General features: G+C 37.7%; 1 protein-coding gene across 1 annotated transcript; it reads right to left on the bottom strand.

Annotated features, from left to right (window-relative positions):
- Positions 1-1,496: 1,496 nt before the first annotated feature.
- Positions 1,497-25,203, bottom strand: prok1 (prokineticin 1). The gene is made up of 3 exons (XM_028799132.2): positions 24,938-25,203; positions 12,913-13,038; positions 1,497-2,298 (listed from the first exon to the last, which is right to left on the bottom strand). Exons 1-3 carry the CDS (start codon positions 25,007-25,009, stop codon positions 2,176-2,178), a joined length of 321 nt encoding a protein of 106 aa, XP_028654965.1. The 5' UTR covers positions 25,010-25,203; the 3' UTR covers positions 1,497-2,175.
- Positions 25,204-25,896: the final 693 nt, after the last annotated feature.

Genomic DNA, 25,896 nt, shown 5'->3' with positions numbered 1-25,896 from the left:
ACTGGGGCAAACACGGCTATCTGACCAGATTACAATAATTGAAATTTCGGAAAGGCTGAATCTGAACCCAGTCTAGGGAGCATGAAGCAGGTGGCTAAGAACAGAAGTGGGGGGGGGGTCTTTAATTTTATTGTGAATTAAAAATATTCCAGGTCAAATATGTAAGCACTGCTCTGTCCCAGGTGTTTTTTGAATGTAAATGAACATATTGAAATCTGTTTGTCCTCTTAGGTTCTCAATACATTGAAAATGACCTTTTCTAACAGATACCACTGACAAATTTCACTTTACAATTTTCCGTGAACAAAAGTCAATTTAATTCCAGTTTCCTGAAGCTTAAAAAATAAGTGCCTGTCCAACTTTAATAACTGATGTTAATATGAGATGTCTGAGAAGCTCAAATTCACTTCTCTTAGTGCCCTGGGTTGTTACAATATAAATTATTACTTTTTACAACTTGCCTTTTTTGGCATACTTTTAGATTAACTTGCTTTGCCATTGTTATTGTTCATGAGAAGCAGTGAAAGCAGCATATGTGGCTTCTCCTTTTAATGAAAAAAATAGATTATGATTATGCTATTATTATTTTTTTATAACTCTGTTTTTGCATGTTGAAATACATTGTAACCTGTGTCATTTGTATTCCTACTTAATTTTGAAAGGTAAAACTGTGAAAGGGGCTTAATTTTAAGCATTCAGTTCTGTTTTCTCTGAAAATGTGGCTAACATATTTGTCTACTTATTGTTTTCAGTAGTTGCACAGTTTTACATTTCTGTCATGTTTTTACTTTTGGTTAGTTTGCTTGAGTCCATTTCAGGGTCATGGGGTTCAGGTGCCTGTCCTGGGTCAGCACAAGATGAGAAGTGTCCTCTATCAGAATTATGAAATGACATAAAATCTGAAAGATGGGAATATCCTCAAGGAGCTTCTTTTATCTGCTCTCGTATGCAGCTGTTGTCTTCAAGTTTTCTGGACATTAATCAGGTCAGGTTGGGGAGCATGCACTGGTACAGTGCACTGCGGCACCCACCACATAATGAAACAGCTCCAGATCCTGGTTGTCAACCCTCCAGGCAGACACGTGGTCCAGTCCCACCCTCCGGAAATGACAATCTATCTGCCGTAGCCAAGTGTTACGTGGGAGTCCCCTTGGCATGGTCCAGCCACTCGGGTCCTTAACAATGAGGATCCTGAGAACTGGATCACCCTCGAGGAATCACACCACATGGCAGTAATGCTGTAACTTCCGCTCCCTCACAACGCAGATAATGTGCCTCATTTGGGTCTCCATGAGCAACCACTCATTCGACAAAAAGTCAAACCAGCGGTACCTAAGAATTCTCTGAAGAGACAAAGCACAGATGGAGTCCAGTCTTCTTATCAGGTCACCGGATGGGCGTCCATATCTCACAACCATATAGCAAAACAGGACATTAGTGATGTAGTATAATAATGTGGACGGTGCTCAGGAAAATGAAACACTTAACTCTAATGCTGGTGTAAAATATATAAATTTATTACAGGTCATGGCAAGCAAAGTGTAATATACACGGAAATAACATCACTACTGAATAAGTTAATAAATACAATTAATTCAAGTTTCAGAAATAATGGGAGATGGGAGCATTTAGACAACAGATTCTTTGTAGTCAGCGTGAAAGACTAATTATTTATTAAATTGAGTTTTGATGTTGTGATTGAGACTTCTTATGTGTTGGATTGTGGCATTTAGGTTAAGTTTTTATCACCTGCTTTTAATTGGTCAAGTAGTGTAAACCAGTCCTGCATTTTATTTTTCATTGCATTATTAAAATTAACAAATATTGTAATTGCAAAGTGTGTTGTTCATTTTAAAAGACTGTATTGAATAAAGATTGATTTACTGGCCAAGCTGGCCATTTTATTTAATTAATAAAGTACATCTTGTGCAAGATATACAGTATGCATGGTATTATGTCAAGCTCCCACTCAGTTGACTTCAACTTTAAAATAATTATTACATAAAATGCATTGTTAATGGATAGCAAAATTATTAGCTCCCATTTCCCAGTGTATTTATTCTCAGAGAAATGCAAGGGAATGATTGCCGGTCTTTCCTGCTTTCTCTCCCGTTCACTCTCAGGGACTTTTTCATTGTCAGGAAATTTTCATTCTTGACTTTTATTTTCATTTTCTTACTGAAAGTCTATGTTTTTAAAATTGTTAGAACATCTATATTTGCTGTCAAGATATCGTGTGCAGATTAGGTGAGGCAGGCAAGGGCAGGTATGATGTTGTCGCTTGCCAAAAAATGGAACCTAAAAAAAACAAAGAGAAAATAAAGCACTTAACTTTGATACAATCATCATCTTAGACAGATTATCTTTTTAAACTGTTCTATAGATTTTTTTTTAAAGATACTTTCACAAATTATTCTCTTTCAGGAATCCAATTACATTTATCCCAATGAGTCTTAGAAGGTCAGAGATTAACTTCACAAGAGGGTAATTTTATGTCAGTCTATTAAATGAAGCACTCCGACATAGCTACTCATATCTGCAAAAGAGCAATGTTTGTCAGTGAGAAGAAACTGAAGTCAGCAGAAAAAAAAGTCATGTACACACTGCACTGTGAAGGAACTCCAGTGATGAACGGAAACAGAGCTATGGTGCTGTGAGATAATCAATCCACTGGTCAAATGAACAGCATGTGCCAGCTAAGTTTTACTAAAGCAAAATGTAATATTACAGTCCACAAGAAACTGAAAAATATAGTCAGGGTAAGAAGAAAGCAAGGAGGGAACAGGCATTGATGACATTAATTACATTAATTTATTAATTAATGTGACATATAACAGAGGCTAGTCTACAGTGGCTATTTAAATGGCTTCTGAAAACTATTGCTGTGGATACTCTGATGATGGTAAAATGCACCATAGAGTCAAAGCAATGCTCTGCCAGAAGCTGCCAAGAATGTGGATGTTCATAGGGGACACATGAGTAGGTTTAGTTTTCCCTGGTATGGCACACATGTTTCGATGTATGTTGCGATAGATAGATAGATAGATAGATAGATAGATAGATAGATAGATAGATAGATAGATAGATAGATAGATAGATAGATAGATAGATAGATAGATAGATAGATAGATAGATAGATAGATAGATAGAGTGTAATGGACAGGATTCTTACCCAGCCAGGATGTCTCCATAACAGAAGGACCAGAGGAAGGAGTTTGCACGGGACAATACTGACAGAGGGCAGCTCTCCTGGCTTGCTACAGGGCCACGGGTTTGGAGCATGGAAGCTCAACCCTGCTGGGGCATGTGAACACCGCCAGGGGGCTCATGCAGAATGGCTGAGCACTCCTCTGCAGGGCCGCCACCACACCCAGAAGTGCTGCCAGAAGGAGATTATCAAACACTTCGGAGTGCTCTATAAAGGAGGCCAACTCACTCCAGAGTCGGGAGGTGGAGGAGAAAGCTTGAGGGAGGAGGAGGAGTGAAGGCGGACAAGAGAGAGAAAGGAAGAAAGAAGGAGTGTGATTTGTGTTTTTGATGCTTATTGTACTGTGCTGCATAAGGTGGGAAGTGAAACAAAAGCATTTCCCACTCTTAATAAATGTGTGTTGTGTGCTGGACTTGGGGCTCTGTGTCTGTTGTGCCAGGGGTTTGGGGAGTTGTACACACCCTAGTGTCCACAATACATAGATAGATAAGAAAGATATTCATATTTTTCTTGGTTAATTGTAAGTGTATCACATTACCAATTTAGAGTCCCAAAAGGTTGTAGGTGAGTTGCTAAGAGTATATTGCAGCATTTCTAAGGAATGTCTGCCATTAGACACATCAAGTCACATCACAAAGGCTTCACTATATAATTCAGTGTAATGTGTTATCCCTCTGTCCAAGATTAAGGATTTAAACCTTGAATAGTGTTAGTCTTGAACTCACAGTGTCAGGTATTCTAGTTAATGACTAATAGCTTACCACTTCTCAGTTGAGTTCACAGTCTTAGTGCTTTTGTTCAAGACAGACAGACAGATAGATAGATAGATAGATAGATAGATAGATAGATAGATAGATAGATAGATAGATAGATAGATAGATAGATAGATAGATACATAGATAGATAGATAGATAGATAGATAGATAGATAGGGGTGGCACGGTGGTGCAGTGGTAGTGCTGCTGCCTCGCAGTTAGGAGACCCGGGTTTGCTTACCACTTCTCAGTTGAGTTCACAGTCTTAGTGCTTTTGTTCAAGACAGACAGACAGACAGACAGACAGACAGACAGACAGACAGACAGACAGACAGACAGACAGATAGATAGATAGATAGATAGATAGATAGATAGATAGATAGATAGATAGGGGTAGCACGGTGGTGCAGTGGTAGTGCTGCTGCCTCGCAGTTAGGAGACCCGGGTTTGCTTCCTGAGCCCTCCCTGTGTGGAGTTTGCATGTTCTCCCTGTGCCTGCGTGGGTGTCCTCCGGGAGCTCCGGTTTCCTCCCACAGTCCAAAGATATGCAGGTTAGGTGGATTGGCGATTCTAAATTGGCCCTAGTGTGCTGGGTGTGTTTGTGTGTGTCCTGCGGTGGGTTGGCACCCTGCCCAGGATTGGTTCCTGCCTTGTGCCCTGTGTTGGCTGGGATTGGCTCCAGCAGACCCCCATGACCCTGTGTTTGGATTCAGCGGTTTGGAAAATGGATGGATAGATAGATAGACAGATACCTGGTTGGACTTTCCTGCTCATTTTACTTGGCAGGAGTTCTCAGGTTCAGCTCTGGATGGCTGCAGTAGCTGAAAGTTTTTGCTCAAACCCAATTTGTTAACTGGAAGCCAGTTATTGCTGCTGCAGCCATTATTGCTCAAGCCACATTTTTGTGATTAAATTTAGTTAACTCACTTGTTAAGATTCCCAACCCTTAATTTCTTTATTTTATTTTTGAACAGCGTCATCTAATTTTTTTAAATTGCTTTTTGTTTTCATAACAAGCTTCCCAATTAACAATGAAATGCAGATGACAAAGGTACTAGATGTTCACCATAAAACTTGGTTCTATTTACATCTATCGGTGTTCAGGTATACTTTTTAATAAAATATTTGAAAAGAAAAGTAAGAGAAAAAAGTGAAGGACTGCAAATTACTACAAATTGCTCTAGGCCATAAATTCGAATGATATATTCAGAAAAGAAAAAATCAACATCATTAGAATGATTTCACAGGGTAAAATGTAGTGAGAATTTAAGCAAAATGACACCTTTTATTGGCTAAATAGAACTAACTAGTTAGCCAATAAAAGGTGTCATTTTGCTTAATTTCACACTACATCCATAATGGCTAACATGGTACAGCACCCTAGTACTACAGACATGATAAAATGAAAGCACTAGCAAGCCATTACATTAAATAACAAGTTACATTATCAGAAAGGATTGGCTTCTAATTAAACAATTGGATTTAATCAAAGACCTGTAGCCACTGTGGCCCTCCAGGACTGACCATGAGCACCAGGGCTCTAATGCTGTGTTTGCTAAACGGAGTACTGTATAATGAGACCTGAAGAAGGCCCTTTACCTTTTTTATACTTTGCTGCCATCTACAGGAACCTTCATGCAGACCTTTAAGGTCAGTAATTATTCTAATACAATACACTGTATTTCCCCACAGAGGACCAATTTGTGCCTCTAATTTGGCACATAGTTTTTATTGAACTCTCTGTTTTGATGTTTTTACATATAATAATTACCTATCTCATTTTGTTTAAGTTTCTGTAGAACCTGATTTTTGTTTTCAATTGTGAATGGATGAGATTCCCTATGTCAGCCTGTTTATATTTTACAGTGTTTATTATTATAGTTGCCATTTGATGATAAGCACAGAGAAGTGTAAAAATGTGAATTAACATTCTTTATTTGCATTGGTGTAACTCATCTGTTAATTAATATTTGTAAAGGAAAGACTTTAAACCAGTTAAAGGGAACAATCTATTAGAAAGAAAATTTGATTTTGCACCCATTTCTACCATGTTAGACAATGTCTCCCCATTATCCTAACTGGACAAGTAGGATAAAAATGGGTGAATGGATGTATATATAAAGTAAATATATTTAAATAGACATATTAGTTTCCTAATTACAGTTAAAGTGTAAACTGGAATTTTTTTGTTCCATCTTGAAGACAGTGACTAATGAAAGCCTTTCTAGTGTAATCCTACTAACAGCTGACTAACCCCTTAGTGAGCCACCAGGGAGCATTTACTCCCTTACTTCGAAGCTGATATGGTGTCATAGAAAACAAATTCCTGCCAGAGGTGCCCTTTCTAAACTAATGTTAAAGACTGAGGGTGCCTCAGGGATAGAACTGTTGATCGATCGGATGCTGTCTGCACGGCTGGGCAGGAAGGTCTCATGAGATCTGCAACAAGGTGAGATGGCTCACTTCTGACAGGAGGTCCTTGGACTGTTCTTCCTTATGGTATGATTTCTTCTTTTGCTTTTCTAATTTATCTGTCTCTGGATTTCCCAAAACTCAGAGACAGGCTTCAGTTCCTGCTTTTTCTACATTTGATAAGATCAAATGATGAAATGATGCAATGATGGTGTTTTGTTTTGTGCCCTTGGTTTTTCATTTTGATTTCTCATTATGATGTGTTTGATTGTGTGTGTGTGCTTATCAGCCACAGTACACTAAAAATACATTAAAAACCAAACTACATGAAAAATAAATGTCCAATAGTTAATTAAGGTAAGGAAGAAAAAAAAGGTCAGGAAGAGAGTGATAATATGCTGCACATTGATTATCACATAAAAGTAAGAATCTCACGGTACCATGTGATGATAACAACCCAATAAACCTATAAATCTTTTATTCTAGATTCCAGTCTCTTGTCTTTTTCTCATTGGTCTTGTAACACAGAGGAACTACTACTTTTGAGAAAGGGCAGTGCAGCCTCCTTTTTTTAGGAGACTGTGTTGTCTCTTGTGGGAAATAAAAGAATAAGTTAAAGGTAAGAGTGGGACACAGGTGTTTGTGACAATGACTGGGAAAGGAAGCGAGTTTCCAGATGTGATTTGAAAGGAGGAAAATGGGAGTGTTGTGTCTGCAGGTAACTAGATCAAGAAGAATGAGGGCAGAGAATTAGGAGGAGGCTTTAAGTTGTTGTACAGTGGAGCAAATGCACAAGGGAGAAACAGTGTAGGTACAGTAGTATCCAAAGAACTGTTGGTGTGAATAGGAGGACTGATAAGGTGATGAGTGTTAAACTGGGCCTTGGTGAGACTGTAGTTAATATAATTTGTGCATATGCTCCTCAAGTGAGTTGTGAGGAACAGGAGAAGAATGAGATCTTTGCACAAATGGATAAAGATCTTAGGGCTGTACAAGAGGGAGAAAAGGTGATCGTTGATAGTGATCTACAGTAAACAGGCATGTGGGAACGAGGAGAGAGAGAGGAGAGACAGGGTACATGAAAGGTGGGAAGTAGAAGAGCGAAATGGGTAAGGGGAGAGGATAATAGATTTTGCCATGGCATCTTATTGGTAATAGTTAAAATTTTTTTGAAACGAAAATAAATCAGCTTCTCACTTACAGTATTGGAGGAAGGGAAAGCCAAATAAACGTTCTAGTGTGTAGAAGTTCTCATTTGAAAATTAGAAAACATTAAAACGTCATAAATAGGGGAAGTGTGACAGTTCAGCATAAAGTGGTGGTGATGGCCTGGGAGATCAGAATCAGCAGGAGAATAAAACCATAGCAAGCAGCACCAAGGATAAAGTGATGGGGATTAAATGAGAAAAGGCTTAAGAACAGGATTAGGGAGAAAGTTTTAAATGAAGTGGAGTCTTTTGAAAGTCTGGCGGAATGGTGGAAGTAGAATAGCAAAGTTGTATTAAGAGTAGGTGAAAAGGTTTTGGGTAGGACACCTGAAAGAGCCCACCTAGGGACAAAGAGAAATGGTGGTAGAACAGAGAGGTGCAGAATGTAATAAAGGCTAAGAATGAGGCAAAGAAGTCATGGTAAAAATCAGGGAGGGAGAAAGATAGGGAAATGTATAGACAAACAAATAAGGAGGCAAAGGAGGCAGTGGAAAGAGCCAAAACACAAGCTTTGGAGGAGGTTATGAAGACCAGGAGGCAAAAGAGAAAAGTGAAAGCAAGGAAAGGAAAGGATTTTAGCCAGATAAAGCAGGTGAAAAATGAGAAAAGTGTGGTCTTCAGTGAGCATGATAGGATCAAGAATAGATGGAAGAGGTACTTTGAAAAGCTGTAGAATGAAGAAAATCCAAGGGTAATATTTGAAGATGGAGGGTTAGTACTAAGAATACAGTGGGAGGAAGAAATTATGCAGTGAAAAGAAAGAAAACTGGAAAGGCTACAGGATCAGAAGAAATTCCAGCAGAAGTGTAGAAAAGTTTAGGAGAAGAGGGATGTAGATGTGTTGTGGCATCTTAGGCAGAAGATCTATGAACAAGTGATAGTGTCAGAGGAGTGGAGGAACAGTGTGACTGTACCCATTTATAAGAAGAAGGACGATATTCAGGATTGTGGAAAATATAAAGGTATAAAGCTGATGTCAAACCCAATGAAAATTTGGGAAAGGGTTATAAAGAGGAGGCTTAGGGAGGAGACCACCATAGTAGAAGAGCAGTTTGGTTTTATACCAGGGAGAGGAACAACTGATGCAGTCTTTGCATTATGACAGCTCACAGAGAAGCATCAAGTAAGCCAGAAAGTTATGCATATTGTTTTTGTTGATTTGGAGAAGGTTTATAATAGAGTGCCATGTCAAGTGGTCTGGGAAAGCATTAGAGAGAAAGAAGTACCAGAGAAGTATGTGAGGATTGTCCAGGATATGAATGAGAGAGGAAGGACTCAGGATAAGGGTTGTGTTGGTTTAACAGACAAGATACCAGTTAGAGTAGGTCTGCACCAGGGGTCTTCTTTAAGTCCTTACCTCTTTGATCTGATTATGGATGTACTGAGTCATGAGATGAACGACCAGTCTCCGTGATGCATAGTTTTTGCTGATGACACTGTATTGTGTAGCATCAGAAAAGAGAAAGAGGAGAGGAAGTTGGGAGAATGGAGAAGGGCTTTGGAAGATAAAGGACTGAAGATAAATAGGAAGAAGACAGAATATATGAGATTTATTAATGAAGAGGATTCAGAAGCTAGCCTGCAGAGAGAGCTATTGAAAAGAGTGCATAAACTGAAATATCTAGGATTAGTGGTAGCTAAAGATGGAAAATTAGATGCAGAGATAACTCAGAGTGGAGTTTGAATGGAACAATTAGAAGAAGGTATCAGGAGTATTGTGTGACCGAAGAATTAAGGCAAAAGTTAAAAGTAAGGTTTTAAGTCAGTGTTAAGACCAGTAGTGATGTATGGAGATGAGACTTGGGCAGGAAAGGGAGCACAGGAGGATGTTCAGATGGATGTGTGGAGTTACAAAAAAGGACAAAATAAGAAATGAGACAATGAGAGGTACAATAAAGGTGGGAGAGAAATCTAAGAAAGTACAGAGAAGGGCTTGAGTGAGAAAGAAGTGCAGGACTAATCTGTATCAAGAATGTTGGTCAAGCACATCAGTCCCACATAGAAATGGGAAAAGATGAAAAGGAGGAAGAAGAAACAACATCTTTCACATATCGAACAACTATCTATCTATCTATCTATCTATCTATCTATCTATCTATCTATCTATCTATCTATCTATCTATCTATCTATCTATCTATCTATCTATCTATCTATCTATCTATCTATCTATCTATCCCATAAATCCCTGCACACACTTATAAGGTGCTCAATATAAATCCAAATAATATATACAATATGTCTAAGAGATAGATAGATAGATAGATAGATAGATAGATAGATAGATAGATAGATAGATAGATAGATAGATAGATAGATAGATAGATAGATAGATAGATAGATAGATAGATACTTTATTAATCCCGATGGGAAATTCACATATGAGAGGAAAAGCCTTGCAAACATGGGGTGTTGGGGTCTAGATTCAGACTACCCAGATTGGACTCATCATCACTGGAACCAAGGAAGCACCATCTCTTTTCCTTTAAAGAAAAACTTGCTGAAATAACTGTTCATTCATTAAGGAGACAGGTGAGCTGAGTTCCATGAGAAAGAATGAGAAGTAGAATAATTGAGATTACAGGCTTTATAAGCCATTAAGTAAAAATAACAAATTTTACCTTTTTTTTCCAAGACACTAGAACACTTAAACATCTTGTCAGAAGGAAGTGCTGGCTTGAGCGTATAACTGCTAAACAAATGAGCCTAGAAAACCGAGATTAAGATTATTGGGATTTGACAAGTGATTCTGGGTGAAATGATAATTGGCAAACACACACATTAAATAGGCCTGCATTGTACAGTATAAAGTACAAGTGTATGTTTTCTTGTACCTCCTGAGTTTTAGTAAAACACACAGCTGGGGGTTTGGTTATACACTGGCAGCTCAGAGAAATTCTACCACAAATTGAAGTCCCCCTCCTCACTCAAACTAAAGTGATACTTGAAATTATTAATGCATAGTCCTTGATTCTGAAGTTCAGGCCTTTTTTATTGCCTCCCTTCCTCTAATAATGCATATATTTAGTCTCATTTCATTCTTAAACTTTTTTTTAACCAGCAAAAAACATTGTTCTCAAACAACACTGTGAATATTATTCAACACATCAGAGCTTGACCGGTCTTGCTTTTTTCAAAACTTGTCCCTAGGTATCTGTTTGCTCCTTTTTTCTTAATGAAGTGACACTGTATCAGATTTTGTTTCTCATAATGAGTTGATCAGATAATTGTTAATTAGCTAAACAGTTAATACATTCATTGATTGATTGTCAGTTGTTAAATGGTTAATTGATTGGTTACAGTTCACTCAATTACACCCTAAATAAGACATACTGTAAGTAATGGCTGAATTATTGAAAAATTGCCTGTAGTGTGTCTTCATTTTAGAAGAGCGTAAATGTTTAAAGGAGACACGGAGAAGCACTGTCCAGCACTTCTGCCTCACATTGCGTATGTTACATTTGAATTGCAGCCTAGTCAATGTCAAACCTGTGGTTGCATGGTGTTTTTCTATAGGTAGTGACATTTTTGCCTACTTGTTACATTGATTTGGCAGCTCTACTCTAATCTGATGGCAGAAAGTTAGTGTGGGCATAAGTGTTTGGGGTGTACCTGCCCCAGTCCGTTCATGTAGCTCTCAAATGAGACAGATGTCAATGGGTAGTGGGAAGAGAGGTCTTTGCTATCGTAAATTGGGGAAGGCACCCTTAACTTAAGTTCAAGAGGGGTCATAAAATACTGTAAATAGATAGTTTAACATAAAATCTGAAATACCAACTTATTACATGTTTAAAATGTGTATGTTTGCCACTTTTCCACAAATAACATTACTTCATCAATGAAGTCTACCATTAAATAACATAACTTATATAAAGGTCATCATCCAATATCTGAAGCTATTTGTGGGCAACATTGGATTATTTGGGCTATGCGTGTATGGAAATGAAAGAAAGAAAGAAAGAAAGAAAGAAAGAAAGAAAGAAAGAAAGAAAGAAAGAAAGAAAGAAAGAAAGAAAGAAAGAAAGAAAGAAAGAACCTTTGTTACGCATGTGCGTCTGTGAATCACCCTCAGGGGTCATCTAAAACAGGTAATATCACCCCAGGTTGAGAGAGAGCACTCGCACTAACCTTCTCCTCTTTTGCTCCCTCCACAATACTGAGAAAACGCCCAGTGAGGGCAATTGACTCCACCCCTTCAGGTCTCCTAGGAGAATTGCCATTGATAGTTGTCAGGGGGGTTTGTTTCACCTATACATGTGGTGACCCTGGCTTTAGGCAAACTGTTTGCAATCCTCTCTTATTCAGAACAATAATTCACTAACCAGTAAGAAAAATCATACAACCCAAAATGTTTCACGACCCATAGTTTAAGAAACACTGCCTTAAACTCTCACATTCAAAAGAAATTTTCATTCTTTATGGTATGGCAGTCATGCAGTCATGTTTTTAGTTTTAAAAATTAACCCATATAAAATCACTTTTCAATTAAATATTATTTCATTTATTAATGTTTACCCAAATTACACCATTAGCTATAGGTGTTCATCCAAGTTACAGTGCACTGTCGTTTGATGTGATTTTTAATAGTGCTCCCTGTTAAAGTTGATTTTCTTACCAGTTTTTATCATTTCTCTGATAAGTCTGAAAGGACTTTGTAAGTGCACATTTATTTATCCATCCATCCATCCATTATCCAAACCGATATATCCTAACTACAGGTGCCAATCCCAGCCAACACAGGGAGCAAGGCAGGAAACAAACCCTGGGCAGGGCGCCAGCCCAACGCAGGGCACACATTTATTTATTTATTTATTCATTTTTTCTAATGCTTATTTATAATAGGATGTAAAGGTAGAGTTGGCCTGACACGGTTGTCTCATGGATCCAGTATCCCAGGCTTGATTCTCCCATCTAGCCATTGTTGGGGATTTTCTTCTGGATGCACCAGTTTTACTCTCACAAGTTAATGAGCAGTTATAAATTAGATCAGTGCAGATGTTTAAGAGAGTGGACACTGTGATGGACTGTCACCCCATATTGTGTTGGTTCCTACATTGCACCTAATCTTTACAGGCCATGCTCCTCTGCCATCTGCCTGTGTTATGCTATGTAATATGTCTATTAGGGAATCCACCTTAATATGTAAATTCTTAGAAAGCTGCTCATGTTTATGAGTATACTTAACCATAATTATGTCTAGAAAGATAGATTATGGCCTTTTCTATAAGGCCGCGATGTGGTCCTGATAAATTTAATTAATCCTAAAATGAGCTTTGCTTTCATTTCTTGTATTCATATTGTCACACCTCATGTAATTTTATCGGTATAATACCTTGTGACTAAAAGGGTGGCACTCATCTCCTTCTTGCCCACGTGGTGTACACATACGTAGTCCACGGAGCCACAGGCTGACAGCACAGCAGGACCCCGGGCCACACTGTAGATCTCTCTCACAGGCCTGTTAAGACATAAAGAACACAAGAAAGATTTTTGACATTGGCCACCCATTATACTGATTATTATTATTGACTCTGCGATGAGAGGTATAGGAAACCTATATATAACAATGAGTATGGAAATGAGACAGACTTTCTTAGTGGAAAAAATAAGCTAGCAAGACAAAAAAGAGGATGATAGGATAAAAAAGAGATATAAAAAAGACACCATATGCCCTTAACAGGTGACTTAATGGTTTTAAAAACGACAAGCAGACTCAAAACAAGCCAGTTGGTCTCAACAAACTTTTTAAAGTTACTTTTGTGAAAATTTTTAATAATAAAATAAAAGGAAATCAACATGCTAGAACAAGAAGTAATTAATACATGAAACAAACCTCAAATGGCGTTCCTCTATCACTGCCCCAACCCCATCCCACCAGGAATCACAGGAGTGCCAACCAACCATATATATACACCAGGCAAAGGCATCAAAAGTTTACACTTCTAAAAGATTTTGGGTTGTAATCAGCAAAATCCCAGTCACACATTTAGTTGCCTTATTGTGTCATGATGCAGATAGTTCTAGAAAAATCAGATTATAAAAAGCAGACAGACAGCTCTTGAGTGTAAGCAGGTCTTTCATCTGGAAGCAAATGGAAGTTTAGTAGCTACTGTATTCAAACATAAGAATGTATGCGGGTGCACAAAGAGGCAAGGCCTGAAAGACCTAAAAGTTCAAGAATTATGTGCAATGCGAGACTAGGAACTGATAACAATAAGAACAAGAGCAGGAGATTAGAGACCTGCAATCCAGAACAGGAGGACAAAACCAATACATGTGCATAAATGTTCCTGGGACAACATATGAATGGGAAGTGAGTAAGTTTAAATGTAGCTTATGCCAGATAAAATCATATTTATTGAAAAGTTTCTTGAAGAAAATGTGATAATTTTGAAAATGGTATCCCATAAAAAAGGAGAGAATAATAAAAGATCCTGAAACCATTGAAAGATGAGGAGTAAGGTTTATAAGAAGCCTTATATAAGAATAAGTATAGAAATGAGACAGGCTTCCTGAGTGCAAAAAGGAGGTAGCAAAAGAAAAAGAGGATGATAGGGTAATGAGATGTAAACATGACACTGTGAAATTAAAAGGAAATCAACATGCTAGTAACAAGAAGTAAAGAGATATAAACAAGACACCATAAGCCCTAAATACTGAACAATGCTGCAGATAGTAGAAAAAGGTGGAAAAAAAAAACTGAAGATTTTGGAATGATTCAAGGCCAAAATTATCAAACGAATCCCCCAATTCACTGATACTACGCTGCATCCTGGCAGACTGAAAACTTGAGCAGCAGCGTGATAGTAACATATGATTATTAAAGATGGGCAGATGTACTATACAGTATATGCCATTTGGATATGCTGTCAACCTGCCTTTCAGTTTTATGCCAGATTTGAACAGCAAATGCCATATTGAACCCCAGGCAAAAATGTGGTGGTCTTAAAATTCAAATGAGCACATACAATTAAATTAAATTTACATGAGAGCTCAATTGTAGACTGTACGGGAAACCGAACTGGGAGCATTGAAAGGCTTACTGAGCTCTAAATTGAACGCAACACATAGGCCCAATGGTAAAATTCTAAATCTGGAAGTGAGATACTTGCATCAGACCTTTTGTGAGTTACATAACTTTAAAAATTTATTACGTGTCTAATATGTGCATGCATTTTTTTTATTTACTTCTTGATTGATATATTTTGTTATGTGTCCTGTGAGTCTGTATCTTTCTTTTTTATGTTTCTGTGGCTGTATGCATCTAAATTTCCCCCTGGGATTAATAAAGTTTAACTAATCTAATCAAATTTAATGTAAAGTTTTTCTTGGATTCTCCTTTTTCAGCTTTAGAGGTTTTCAGTATCAGACATCATTTCTGGACGTGTGTTTTGTTTATAGGTAACTTCTGGTTTTGTTCATGGGTCCTGCCATTTTTCTGATCCTGTTATCATGACACAGCTTCCGGTTGTTAGGCACTGTAGTCATGGAAGTCAGCAGATATAACCTACCCTGTCGTTGGATGAGCCACAGAAGTTGATACTGCCAGTGCCCATACCGCCAGGTCACATAATGGGCAAAGCTCTATCCTGTACACTTTCACAATATTTGCATCTCTTATCCAACCCAGATCATCAATCGTAGCAGATATCCAAAATGGTTAATTTTGTTACATTTACTTATTTGCTTGACACCTTTATCCAAGGCAGCCTACAACATTTTTGATACGATTTACGATTGGAACACTGGCAGGTCAAATGATTTGCTCATGGTCACACAGTGTCAGTAGCGGAATTTGAACCCACATCCTCAGGAGTTGAATTCCAAAGCCTTAATCAGCACACCATACTACCTCATTCCTTATGTACCTAAGGATTACCTTGCCGGCTCTGATCAGGTGTGTGGTACCATCCCAGGGCAAGAAGGGGCAGTGTCGCTAACTGTCTCGTCTCTTTCCTCTGCAGCACAGATAAAGGCGACCCAGGAAGGTGACTGACCACACTCCCATCACTTTCTCAAATCCTGCCCCTTCCAGTCTGAAACATATAAAAAGAGCCTGTCCCCAGAAGGTAGTGTCTCACTTCGACTCAAACTTACAGCAGGATGGAGATCCAAGTTAGACAAAGCAGACAGATATTTTGTGTTCTAGCTCCCCTGTGCTCCTGTTTATTTAATTACAACTTTTTGATTTTAACGGGATGGCCCGGTTGGCACCCCAACTATTTTTGGGACTCTGCAATTTCACTTTTTCACCACAATTTAAACATACACTAAGGTAATAAATAAAAGTAGATAATTTAATATAAGGGAATGAACAAAGCCAAAATAGACGTTTTAGAACTTTGAGCCTTTACTACACAAGTAATTACCCCTATCTATCCATTTGAATGTCCCCCAAGGACTCCCCTCTTACTTCTTGTACCTGATGATACCTTTTCCTTCAGGCCACCAGTGCTTTCTTCAAGTTCTCCTTTGGGCTTCACACTCAGTACTGTCTATGTAATAATGTCACTTAAAACTGGCTCCAAGTTCTATTACCAGTCAGACTCTATAATCACTTACATGATGCAGCTTCTTCTAGCAGTCTACTCTACCACCTCTTAAAAGGCCAGGTCTTAAAGTCAAATCACCAGCTGTGGTGTAGGGGGTCTGCGGCTTCAAAAAAAAAAAGGGGCCAGTTTTAAATCCATAGAGCCGTGTCGTTCTCCGTGGGCGTGATTGCACGGGGAGTTAATGCGAGTTGGGGCGAGTCGCACCCGCACGTTCTTAATTGCTTTATCAGCATCCTGCGGCATGTGATTAAGGCGCTGTGTCCACAGAGACGTGAGTGTAGATATACGGGTCGGCACAAGGAAAGGGGGAGAAATCGAAGATGGAAGGAATCAGAGATGGAGAGAAATCAAAGAAAAGGGAAAAAAGAGGTTAAAAGATGTTAAAGGCAGTCTGGGAAGAATGATCTGACCACCTGGAAGGAGGAAGCAGGGCTAGCTGGGGCCCCGTGAAGGAGCGTTAGCTGTGGCGCTCTAGGGGCTAGTTCGCCCCACTGAACATTCGGGTGGAGTGTGGTGAGCAAGGCAGGTGCCCTCCCTAGGCCTCCGAGGTGCGACCACGTAAGTGTGAAGGAAGAAGGGAGGAGAGCCGACCTCGGACGGTCTGACCGTAATGCCTGGAGGCAGCCAAGACGGGGGTCGGCCGATAGGAGCTTGTGGCTGCTGAGTCTCCGCTGGATACACGAGCAATGGGTGAGCCGGGGAGAAAGAGAAGGAGGTGGGCTGAGATCAGGAGGAGTTAGACTGCATTTTAACCTCGGATTTTAACGGATTTATTTATTGATTATTTTTTTATCCCCAATTTTCATTGGATTTTTATGGATTTATATTTGTACTTTGTTTTTGAACACTGCACAATTGACACTTTTGTTGGTTTTACTTTTGTTTTGACTGGTTTTTAATAAAAGCACTTGAGCACTTTTTCACCATCCTATGGCATCATCAGAGAATTGTCCTCATATGTCAGCTCATCTAGGTCATAACTTTCAACGGTGTTGGTTCTGCAGACTCCCATGTTGGAAGAGGGAGTCTGTAGAGGACCAGCATTGTCACACCAGCTTCCAGTTGTTTGAGAAGGACAACACAGTTCCAGCTTCACTCTATTAGGGCCCATGTGCTGCAAGAAGAATGACTTCTTGCTAACCCTTCATGGCTTCTCTTGTTTTAAACACCTCCAGGAGAATATGTCCATGAAGGTAAAGGGGAAGAGGATATACCCCTTAGATGAGAGAAATTAAGGATTAAAGCAGTAATGAAGACAGCATTACAAGAAGGGGTCAGAATACCAAGCAAGCCAGACAGAATTGATCTCTAAAGCTAAAGTCGCTAACTAGAGTCAAAATGATGAAGCCAAAGAGTTCTTACACTAAAATGTTTTGATTGATCCATAACTAATACTAATGAAGATTTGCTTTTTCAAGATCACTCTCGCTTTGTTGGAATACCACGTGTAGCACGATACACCCTGAAATAAGGTTTCGAGGATGACACACCCCAGTAAGAGGCATTGTTGGTGGTAACAGGTATGAAAAACAAGCATGAAACAGCAGTGGATAAAGTCAGCTTCATTCTAATAAAGAGGAAAAATTAAACTGAAAGCTCAACTATAAGCAAAATTTGGAATCATGACACCTCTTTTTCTAGTTAAAGGGTCAGATATCACTCCTTGACTGTCTAGAAATGTTGACTTCCATTTCTATGTCTTGGCTCCTTTTCCTGATGCACTTCTGTGACACATTCAACAGGGTCTACTGCCATCTAGTCAGCTTTGCTTTCAAACACAGATATGCTAAATTGTTCATTTCTTGCTGGCATGTGTTCCACACATGTTGCAGTTTTGTTGAGAAATACATCTCACCCTTTCCCCATGGCAATGCAATTTTCCATGGCCTGCTAGGCATTCTTTCACATTTTCAGTCAGTCAACCCATTAAACAAACATTTATTTTATATATCACCTTTCAAGGAGAAAACTATAGTAATTTGCTCAGTAGATAACAATTTAATAAAACATGTAATGTGGGTCTTTGGTTTTCACCTGGAGTTTAGGATTAAAGGCGCTTCGCTGGGCAGTCATTAGATAAGAGTGGGGGTGTGATGGTGATCTGATTAGTGGTCTCTTACACCGAAAGGTGTGACAGGTCGTCAAATCTCACTCACTGTGAGAAACACAGTTAACCTGCTGATGCTCTTTTCCAGTAGCATGAATAAAAATCTTTCTGTAACTTTTGGTCCCCATTTTAAAATTGTTTTGGTATTATTCTCTCCATCAAATGCTTTGTATTAAATAAAGATCGCATAACTGTTGCATTTATGTTCGATTAATGAACAAGGTGGTAAGTTTTGTGCCTTTTGGTTCCAAGTTAGGATAATGATCTTATATTGGACATGTATAGTATTGTATATATCAGAGGCTCCCAACCTAGGGTGCCTGCACCTCCAGGGGGTGCGAGATGGAATTTCAGGAGGTGTGACAAAGAGGTGTGTTGTCAACTGTGTTTCATTGCTTAGCAGCATGCCAGAACCAATTGCTTCGTGGGGGTCTCCAATCCCCCAAACTCCTCAATTGTTAATTGTGTGTCATTTCTTCAATTAATGCTTCGTGTTATACCCAAAAACCCAGATCATCAATCGAGTGTCTAAGCTTCATGGTGGACACATTTACAAGATTATTGAAATTTATAAAGGTAAATTGCTTATTTTATATTTAAAAACATATTTTTTCTGAGTTCAATTTGTTCACCTGCTTTCCTTTACATGGTTCAGTTTGTGGTTCTGAAATTTGACTTCTTCATCTTCAAATGTGATATTACTTTTGTAGAGGGTGCAAACATAAATCAAACATTTTCTAAGGTTGGGAACCACTGGTATATATAGATTCTCCACTTATTTAAAATGGGGCATCTATATACCTCTATAGTATAAAACCGAGCATATTCTAATAACTGTTTCAATTCAATCTTCTGCAAAATGTTAACATGTACCTCTTTAATTTGTTCAAATTATTCAAAGATATATATTGATATTTTTTATAAAGTACCAATTTTCCATTCATTATGTAAACTCTTGTTTTCCAATTGGGAGTCATAAGAAGCCACAGCCTACCAAAGAGCATCACACATAAGGCAAAAGACAAATTTGAAAGACACCCCTGAGTACATACCTGTACACTGAGGTAGAAGGGGGTCCTCATGACAACTCCTGACATATACATCGATCAGCCACAACATTAAAACCACTGACAGGTGAACACTGATTAACTTGTTACAATGGCACCTGTCAAGGGGTGGGAAGTATTATGCAGCAAGTGAACAGTCAGTTCTTGAAGCTGATGTGTAGGAAGCAAGAAAAATGGGCAAGCATAAGGATCTGGGAGACTCTGACTGGGCCAAATTGAGATGGATAGCTGACTGTGTCAGAGCATCTCCAAAATGGCAGATTTTGTGGGATGTTGCTGGTACCAACTCAAAGTGGTCCAAGGAATTCAAGCCAGAAAACCACAGTCTTGGGTGCCCAAGACTCGCTAATGCGGTGGGGAATGAAGGCTAGCCTGTCTGGTCCAATCCAAAAGAAGAGCTCCTGTAGCACAAATTGCTGAAAAACTTAATGCTGCCCATCAGAGAAAGGCATTGGAACACACAGTGCGGAGTATCTTGCTGTGTATGGGGCTGTGTAGCAGCAGACTGGTCAGAGTGCCTCAGAGTGAAAGTGTCTACAATGGGCATGTGCACACCAAAACTGGATCATGGAGAAGTGAAAGAAGGTGGCCTTGTCTAATTAATCATGTTTTCTTTTAGATCATATCTATACAACTGTAGAGGAAAGGGCAGGGGAGGAATTAGGCATTCACTTAGAGTGCAGATCATAAGAGGTTTTACCTAGCCCCACCGGTTAGCTACCAAACAGTCAGTTGGCGCACTAATAAGATTGGTCTAGGGCACAAAATATCTATCTCCCAGTACTGGGAGTGGGTTTAAGGTTTTCTTTCAGTTCCTGACCAGTAAAGTGACCTACAGGGTTCATTAAAGGTTTTTTCTGTGAACAAGGAAGTGGATAGTAACGGTTCTCCTGTCAGCGCAGTAACATTTTCAAATATAAGAAAATCAAGAAAGGGTAATTTGAGAGGACTGAGTAATAAACAACTCCAGCGTAATTTAGTTTGCTCCTGTCTCAAAAAGTGTGAGTTCTTCTTTTTGACTCTTTTTTTTCTCCTTTTCATCACGTTTAATATAAATGTTTGTAACTTTTTTTTACATTCTCTGGTCTCCATGTCCATGTTCATATATGAAGACCACACACATATATAAAGGTGCTGGAGAGCTTTTATTCAAAAAGGTCGCTTTTCCAGTCACTCTGTTTTCGTGGTGCAGATGAATTTATTGATTGATTGTTGATCCATGCAGAACTGCGATAATTATGATCAGTTATAATGTTTGTGTTGGTTTATTCAAAGAAACAATGACAAAAAATTGGCCATTAAGAAGCTTATATTTCTAAATATTAACCTTAATTCAGCAAGAAATATATTGCTTTAGTAAGCAGTAGCATCTTAATTCAAAATTTTACTTAAATAAATTATTTTTTCATTTTGCTACGACATTTTTTCATTTAACATGTCTAGGACCAAGCATTGAGGTGCCAGATACTATGAATCTCGTAACATCAATAATAAATTTGTTTCCGTAGGGCATCTCATCCCATTCATTTGCCCCTGAGGATCTGCTGTGGTTGCTTATTTATCTCCCCAGGAGAGCAGCCCTGCTGGGCCTGTTTGTTACCCATTTTCTGGCGAAATCCCCCTCAGTCCTTTTATCGAGATAAAACTGTCATGTCTGATTTTTTTTTAATAATCAAACTGCTGGCTGCTCTTGCTGATTTCATAGTTTTGTCCAATTAAGCGCAACTGTTGAATTTAATCCCAAGATAGAAGCAATTATACGGACATCCCTTAAGGCTTGATTGACTGACTTGTTAGTGCTTGTGCTAGTTATTCATTTTTATGCCATAGTATGTAGTTATTGTACTATATGGCATAGTGCATCACATAAAGGCAAAAACATTTTTTAAATGGAATGCTGCCTGGTTAGACATTTTGACCAAAGCCTCACAAGAAGGCAGCGAGGAAATGGCTTGTGTTTTCAGTTGTAACATTTCAGCAGTGAGCCACCCTAACAAGAAGTCAACTTTAGTGACAATTTAGGACTATCTTATTAATTTTCAGAATGAAAAACATGCATTTATTTATTTAATTACTTATTTATCCACTTATTTATGTATTTATTTACTTAAATACCATCTGTAAAAAGCCAAATTTTCCCCAGGGAAAAATCTATCTATCTATCTATCTATCTATCTATCTATCTATCTATCTATCTATCTATCTATCTATCTATCTATCTATCTATCTATCTATCTATCTATCTATCTATCTATCTATCTATCTATCTATCTATCTATCTAAAGATTAAAACTAAAGGCTCTAATTAAAAGTTAGGCTTAAATGATGGATGACCGCTTTAAGGATTGGAGTTTGAATTTTGGACTCTGTGTATGTGGAGTTTGAGTGAGAATCGAAGCAGTTGTTCAGTGCACACCATTAATAAATAATTTATAATAAAATCCATTTGGCATTGTGTTATTTCCTATATTATCTAAAAAAAGATAACAGACTCAACAACTTTGCATGCATCAGTAACAGGTACAGCGATCAAAGCTAACATTGACTTTTCTTTCACTTTCATAAATCTGCTTCTCTGCTATTTCGAAAGCCCTGCAGTAAACTAAAAAATATAATGTTAAAAATATGAAAAACTATATTTCTCAGGCAGATGCCTGTATTATATGTTTGTCAAGGTGCAATATTACAACAGCCGACAAAAATCAATAGTAGTAATCAAAGTTGTAAATGTTTTCTTGCACGCTGTAAATTGCCTAAATCTTCTTCAACTGGGAATAATGTTAGTGCTTTTAGCATGCCACATGAACACATAAAAGGGTAAAAAGCAGGCAGCCTATTAATTAAATATACAGAAGGTCACAACTTGCCTTACATATTGTACGTTAACACATGTACTGGGAAGGTACAAAATGATATATTGTAAACAAATATATTTTACCAATTCTGATATTCTGTGATTCTCTTGAGTAGCATTATGGCACAAAGGCCATTGTGGTATACTGACAGATCCAGGAGAAGGAGTTTGGGTTTGAACTGGCTTATTGTGAGTGATCTTGAATGTGCATATAAAGGTGTCCTACAATAGACTGTCAACTGCTCCTGGGTTTGCTTCCTGAGTCTGCCATTGGGATAAGCTTTGGCTTGTCACAATCATGAATTGGTGAGGTGAAGTGCAGAAAATGGAAAGATCTCTATCTATCTATCTATCTATCTATCTATCTATCTATCTATCTATCTATCTATCTATCTATCTATCTATCTATCTATCTATCTATCTATCTATCTATCTATCTATCTATCTATCTATCTATCTATCTATCTATCATTTGTGTGAAAAACATTGTCAGAGGTCCAACAGGAATGAATGATGTCATATAAAGCGGGTGATACAAGTAAAAAAAGGGCGTAGGAATGACGTACTAGTCTAAAAATGCGATAGATAGATAGATAGATAGATAGATAGATAGATAGATAGATAGATAGATAGATAGATAGATAGATAGATGCTTTATCCATCCACTTTCTGTACTTTCTAACAGAGAGATGAAATTCTCTCCTTTGATACATCTGCTGATTTATTTTTGCCATAAAAATAATCCAACAACAACAAAGTGGCCACTGATCGAAAGAAAACAAAGGGCATAACTAAGTGTTGCAGAAAGACTTTGTCCACTCACTGAATTGAGAGTCTGACAGTGAAGATTCATGTTTGCAGCTTTTGGTGAATGCAGAAGTTGATGGCTTAGTTATAAAACCAGAAAGGAAACCTGAATGAGTCTAAAATGCCTACTATAGTGTTGCTAAAAGAAGGAGAAGAGCCTCATTAATTTAGAGAGTCTTGAAAAACATTGTTCAGATTCTTTAGCAGGATTCACTCTCTCCAGTTGACTACTCCTGAACACAAGTGATGCCGTAATGATTGGACTGAGCAGATTTGAGTTAGTGATGCTTAAAATCATGCCAAGGCAACACAATACCACCACTACTTATTAGTACTGAATCAGGTGATTTAGATTTATGTACAATAAAAAACTAGCCGACTGATTCAAAGTTATTCAGCAAGGAAAAAACAATGAGCAAAGTTCATGGGTAACACTTCGGAATAGGTGCTACCTTGCTGCATTTAATAGTACATAATGACATTAAAAGCTTAATTTAATCAAAAGAATAACAAAGCAGCAGTGAAAACACTTTGAACAAGAGGTGCATATAGTCATTTATTGCTGTGTAATACCTTAACAAAGGTTTTCTTTTAGTTGCATAGCAATAAATAACTAATAGACTAATTAGTCATTGGCACCTATATTCAAAAGTGTTAACTGGAAACTGATTTAGTAGATATAGTGAATGGTTATACTTGGTTTCAAAATTCTAAATATTCTTATTGAATTGATTTCCACCATTTTAAAGTGCAAAATAAATCTCTGAAATCTTCAGTAAAACTTTTTCAGTTACTTCAACAACAGGTATATTGTGGCATAATTTCTTTTATAACTATGGGCTGACATTTTTTTACTTTTGCTGGGTCAACTCCTTAATACAATTATCAGGATACCTTTAAACAAGGCAGAGAATTCACATATAATTTAAAAGTAAATTAATATAATTATTTAACTATTAATGTATACTCTCATTTTATTCAGAAACGTTTTGGCATATTTAAACCACGGGTAAATGAAAAAGACAGAAATGGTTGCAAAGCATATCACTTTAAATTACATGATTAAAATTACTTGTAGTTGTATCTAAAAAGTGTACATAGATAGATAGATAGATAGATAGATAGATAGATAGATAGATAGATAGATAGATAGATAGATAGATAGATATGAAAGAAAATATTGATACAATTGACATTGCAAAATGTATCTTTTCCATAATGCACCCTGGTTATGAAATAATATAATTTAATTTTCTGAATGTGCAGTAAATAATGTTGTATGTATGACATGGTGCCTTGTTTTATTTTAAATTAAAATATTTGAATATTTAATTTTTGCATATAGATCTAATTGACTTTATATAGTAAGGGAATGAGCCTGGGCTGGAGACCCCTTTACCCTTTGCTGGATTAAGCAGGTTTGAAAATGGATTAAACTCTTTGGCTTTAAAACACTAAAAATCCTTAATTACTGCTTTGACTATGTAAATATGATACCTTGAAGTGTATACTTTGTTATTCTTTTATTTGCAGGTATGTGACACATTTCCATCATAACTAATCAAATGAAAAAGACTTTCACTGTCATTTTTCTCTTCTTTTTTGATAGTGAAAGTGAACAAATATAATCTACAAACATACATGTTTATATGCATTTACAAATAAATAAGAGGAAAACAGGTTCAGAATTAACAACATGCTTTTCATATATTAACCCAACACAATAGCTTTGCATAGAACAACAAAGAACAGCTTTTGTCTGCCTTATGAACCTGTCCAAGGCCAGCTCAGGTGTAAAGTGAGAAATCATTTTTAAAGCATTAGAATTAAGGCACAGAACTCTCATTTTCAAAGTTCAAATTGTCATGTCCAGGTATAAGAAAGAAAGAAAGAAAGAAAGAAAGAAAGAAAGAAAGAAAGAAAGAAAGAAAGAAAGAAAGAAAGAAAGAAAGAAAGAAAGAAAGACTTACCCCAGTGATGACAGCACCTGTAGTACAAGTTATTAAAGCCAAGAAGGTGATGAGCAACATACATTTCATCATTGCAACTGAAGAGCCGGGGTGGCTGTCTGTCTATACTGAGTACCTCTACTGGGTTGTGCAAGTTTAATATGATCTTGTCACCACTGGTCCTCCCCTTTCTCTCTCTCTCTTTCTCTCTCTCTCTCTCTCTTCTGTATCGCTGCCTCTGTTGTCCTGTAAATGAGATTTCCTAGCTGTATTCTCCTTCTTGCTATTTAATCCCCTTTCCCTCCCACTTAAACCATCTCCTCATCCAGTCCTCACCCGAGTTATAATGATGATGCCATACAGATGAATGAGTCTGTCACGACCTGAAAAGAATTTTCATCTTAACATAACTGTATAGCAGGTCAAGAGGTCAGAGAAGAAACTGGAAGCTAAAGTATAATAAAAATAAGGCAAGTCTTCTAAAGAATAGGAATCAATTGGGAGAATAGGCGTAAAGATGAACACTAAGCAGTTGAAATAAAAGGCAGCCATTAAAGAATTTGTATTCAGTATTATATTATATTTTAATTGAAATATTTAACCCTTGTCATATACTGCAGTCTGCCCCACATGACACAAGTGGTCTGCTCAGGATTCATTCTGGCTTAAGCTTGTTGGTTGCAGAATAGGTTTCCAATTAAAACTAAATGGAAAATGATGTCCAATTGGTAGATGGCTAGATGGATGAAGCTGCCAAAATAGACAAAAAACTTTCTTGTTGAAACAGGAAAATAAAGAAATAAAAAAAAAAAATTATATTCATTTTACTCTTTTATTTAAAGCTTATGTCACACACGTGCACATGGGAGGCAGCTAAAGGGCTTGAGTAAGGGCAATTTCGAATCAGACCAGGATGTAATAGAATGCACTGACTCTTTTTCTACCTTTCCTGCAGATCATTCACGGGAGATTCCACCTGG

The sequence above is a fragment of the Erpetoichthys calabaricus genome, chromosome 3 (assembly GCF_900747795.2).
Source record: "Erpetoichthys calabaricus chromosome 3, fErpCal1.3, whole genome shotgun sequence".
Lineage (NCBI taxonomy): Eukaryota > Metazoa > Chordata > Cladistia > Polypteriformes > Polypteridae > Erpetoichthys > Erpetoichthys calabaricus.
The sequence above is the reverse complement of the archived record's forward strand: the minus strand, read 5'-3'. Positions and strand labels throughout refer to the sequence as shown.